At 42.1% G+C, this 3,775-nt stretch overlaps 1 protein-coding gene across 1 annotated transcript in view; it reads right to left on the minus strand.

Moving 5' to 3' along the window:
- Positions 1–1,205: 1,205 nt before the first annotated feature.
- Positions 1,206–3,775, minus strand: part of nol4la (nucleolar protein 4-like a) — a gene marked incomplete at its 5' end in the record, with an annotated part of 15,220 nt that continues 12,650 nt past the window's right edge. The window contains 1 exon segment of the mRNA XM_014022712.1: positions 1,206–3,452. Coding sequence (XP_013878166.1) covers positions 3,232–3,452 — 221 coding nt within the window.

Raw genomic sequence — 3,775 nt, forward strand, 5'->3', positions numbered from 1 at the left:
CATTTTTAGGAGGGAAATTGTGATGTTTCTGTTTTTGTTCTAAGTTTAGACTAAAATTTAGGAAAATTTGGGTAACATGTTAATTATTAGCCACCATCATGAAAGGCAGGTGAGTTTTCATGTGTTTGCTTGTTGTGTTAGTAAAATAACTCATGAACCAGTGAACAGAGGTTAATAAGAAACAGAAAGTGGTCATTTTGTGCACTCCTACAGCTGATTCATTTTTAGAGTCAACTCAATTCAAGATGGCCGTCACAGCAAATCAGTTTTAAAGGGCCCGTGACATCAAATTTTTGTAATAAATGTGAATGCATTTTTGGAAAGAGAACATTGAGAAAATATTGCAAAACAAATTTCACGACATTGAGATGAACAGTTGTTGAGATATTTGCATGTGAAGAAACAGGAAGTGATGTCAAAGGGGAATATCTACATGTAAACAGAGTGATGCTAAAATAATTAGAGAAGAATCTGATGTTTCTTTTTGAGTCACTATCAGAGATGAAGAAGAGTTTAAATAAGATTGTTTCATTTAACAAAGACTAAAAGAGTTCCCCTTTGATGTCACTTCCTGTTTCACCTGAGCCAAATTCAAGAGAAAATATGCCAGTTATGAGACAAAATGATTAAAATCATGTGTATTATGCTAATTTTCTTAAATATAAATATGTTTTCTTTGACTTTTTGTATTTGAAGGATAAGCATGTCATAGGCCCTTTAACCAACACAAAACGGCAATAACTGTTAATTTTACAAACACTGAGCTAAAATCTGCTGTGGTAGTAGCTGAGAGTCGTCTCCAACACATACTCTGAGGTCACGCAGGTTTTTATTTACAACTTCTGTCACGACAGGAACGCTAGTTTAATTTCACAAGTATGTTGAAATAAAGTTTGTGTGGTTTTACTGTAAGGAAAAATGAATGAATTAAATTTATTATCTTTTGGATTTAATGAGCTTTTCTTGTCACTTTACAGTAGATAACTGTTGCCTTGCAGCTGATTGTATATTTGCAATAATCCAGTTTCACCAGACTGTGATCTCGTCGGCTAATTTAACGTTGTGCACTGAGCTTTCCTTAAGAAACACCCCTCAGATGGACTGTGTACAAAAACGAGGTTCAATCTGAGCTCCAATAAGGAGTTCTTTGACGTGATCAAACTGTCTTCTGTTGTTCTGTGTTTGTACTGAAGCTGAGGTAAAAATCACTGTTTTCTGTTTCTTTAATCCTGAGCTTTAAAGTGCTTCCTACCTTACCTTAGATGATCAGTTTGAAATGTGAACATTACGCAGCCCAATCATGACAAGGTTAAAAAAAAAAAGAACATAATATAGTCATTTTAGGACACACGTGTTGCTAGTAACATAAATATGTGACAAACAGAAAAATGATAAAAGCAAAGAGATTGGTGATAAACACAGAAATATATCTCTCTTAAGTTCTGACAAACCATTAAGGTGCAAACCACCGAGGGCTGCTTGAAGAGTCATTGTCATTGTTTGGAATGTTTCAGCCGTTTGAAAGTCTTTACAGACTGATGTTGGACAAACTGGGTCACTCCACTTACACACACAAACACACAAAATGCACAAAAGCATCACGCAACAAACAGTAAGACTATAAGAACTGAAAACCACGCACACAGACTCGCACAGCAGCTTTGTGCCGAGTGACTCACCAGTAGAAGTTTGTTGAGACTGTGCTCCAGATCTGCTTTGAGAACTCCCGCGTGTCGTCCAACCACAGCCGAATACACACACACACGCACGCACACCCACAGCATAACAGGAAGCTGGGAGAGTAAACTGTGATGCGATTACATCGTTTTGTTGTTGTTTTTTTCAGAGATTGTCTCTTGCTTCTTTTCAGATGCGATGAGGAAAGTGGAGATGTGACTCAAAGTTTGACACTGCTGAGGTCAGAAAGGACGACATGGACAGAGAGACAGACGGACAGACGGACAGGCAAAGGAGTGGACGTCGTCTGAGCATCCTATTTGTGCCCTCACTCTGCATCCATTCATCTGCCAGCAACAGATGCATGTAAGCTTCTCTCTGTGCCTTTTCTTTTTTTAAACATAACTAGACCCACTACACACTTTTTTTTACCCAACAATCCTCCAAAAAACATGTTAAAGTAAACAAAACGTGCAACATCAAGTGTCCTTTTCCTTTCCCATCCCAGCACGTGGAAAGTGCCTCAGTTCTGAGGTCAGTATGAACAACAGCTCTGACATTGGCTACAATGCTGCACGGGATTCTTTTTACAGCCTTACTGTTACAGCAGGAGAGGATTGTGGTGAAGTTTTCATTTCAATAACCACTGCTAATTATCTTCTATATTGCACCCTTTTTTAAACCATTTTCTAGTAGCACTGGTTTTTAACCAAGCATTATATTAATCATATTTGTTTTTCCCTGACAGGCGTCTGTGACTTCAGTTTGCATACCCACACTTGTTAAAAGCCCTCCGATACATAAGCAATGAAAAATGAGATATTTAACCTGAAAATAACTAAAACAAACCAAAATGAAAGTCCAGTTTGCTCACGAGTCTTAAAGTAAAAATGTCAGAAAAATCACTTTAAAAAGGCAGAATTTGACAACGTTGATTGTTGTGTTTTTCTGGTCAAACCCTCATTGTCGTGTTTTTTTTTCCTTCTACATATTTTATACCGTTTTCTTTTTGGCATAAGTCAGTCGGTATGGGTTGAGGTGAGCAGCGGCCGTCACATCTTTTAGCAGCGATTCCTCTGTGGACTTAAGAGACGACTCGATTCAGACAGCCCAATCAAACGGAGCCACTGTACAGCGTGAAAAACAGAAAAGTCAGAATGACGCTAGCTCGCTAATTCGTTGTCGCGGTGGTTCGGCTAATTCGACGCCTCAGTCTGTGTGCCAACACGCATCAATCATCACTTCCTGAGACAAATGGAGGTTTCCAGTGGCATAAATGAAGTGGACGGGATGAATGGCTACACAGAACAGGGCACTAAGGTCAAAGTGAACCAAATGCATAAAGAAACATTGTTCAGCCTGTGATATGTTCGGGCCTGTCCAAATACACAAACATGTGTGGGGGGGAGTGAAAGGTAGCATACCTACAGGACTCACTGAAGTATCACTCGCGTACGATTGTGTCTCCGTGTGTGAAAGTGTGCTCGGATGTGTGAGACACAGGGCGACCGAGATGGACAGGCTGGGGGGAGGGGGGCGTTGGCACGGTTTGGCTCAGTTCTGCTGCAGGATCAGGTTTTCCAGCTCGTCTGCAGAGCGAAGCAGGAAGGCCGCGGACTCTCTGTAGCCTGCGATGAGCTGCCTCACTGCCGTCACCTCCGGGGGGCTGAGCTGGGCCGAGGCCCCGCCCCCGCCGCTTCCCTGCCCGTGACTGTTGGAGGTGGTCGAGGAGGAGGAGTTTGTGCCGACAGACTTCATGCTGAGATCGGTGGGACCTGCGAGGCAAGCCGGGAAGAGGCGGAGAGCAGCATTAGTAGGAGCAGCAACATCCTGAGAACTCTAGTCCCTACGCTGAAGCACGGTGGTGGCAGCGTCATGATGTGGGGATCAGCAGAGATCAGAGCGTGCGCTATGATGCAGTTTACATGGCATCTGAAAATACATTTCCTCAAAGGTATTTTTAATCTGAAAAGAGCTTCACTGAGTGAGAACTAGTGTTAGGAGCTCAGCAGACAGTTTCACTTTCACTTTCAGTTTCACCCGGGAGCCTGCAGGAGCCATGGGTGGGGTGTGTGTGTGTGTGTGGGTGTGTGTGTGT

This window comes from Austrofundulus limnaeus, unplaced genomic scaffold (genome assembly GCF_001266775.1).
Source record: "Austrofundulus limnaeus strain Quisiro unplaced genomic scaffold, Austrofundulus_limnaeus-1.0 Scaffold339, whole genome shotgun sequence".
NCBI lineage: Eukaryota > Metazoa > Chordata > Actinopteri > Cyprinodontiformes > Rivulidae > Austrofundulus > Austrofundulus limnaeus.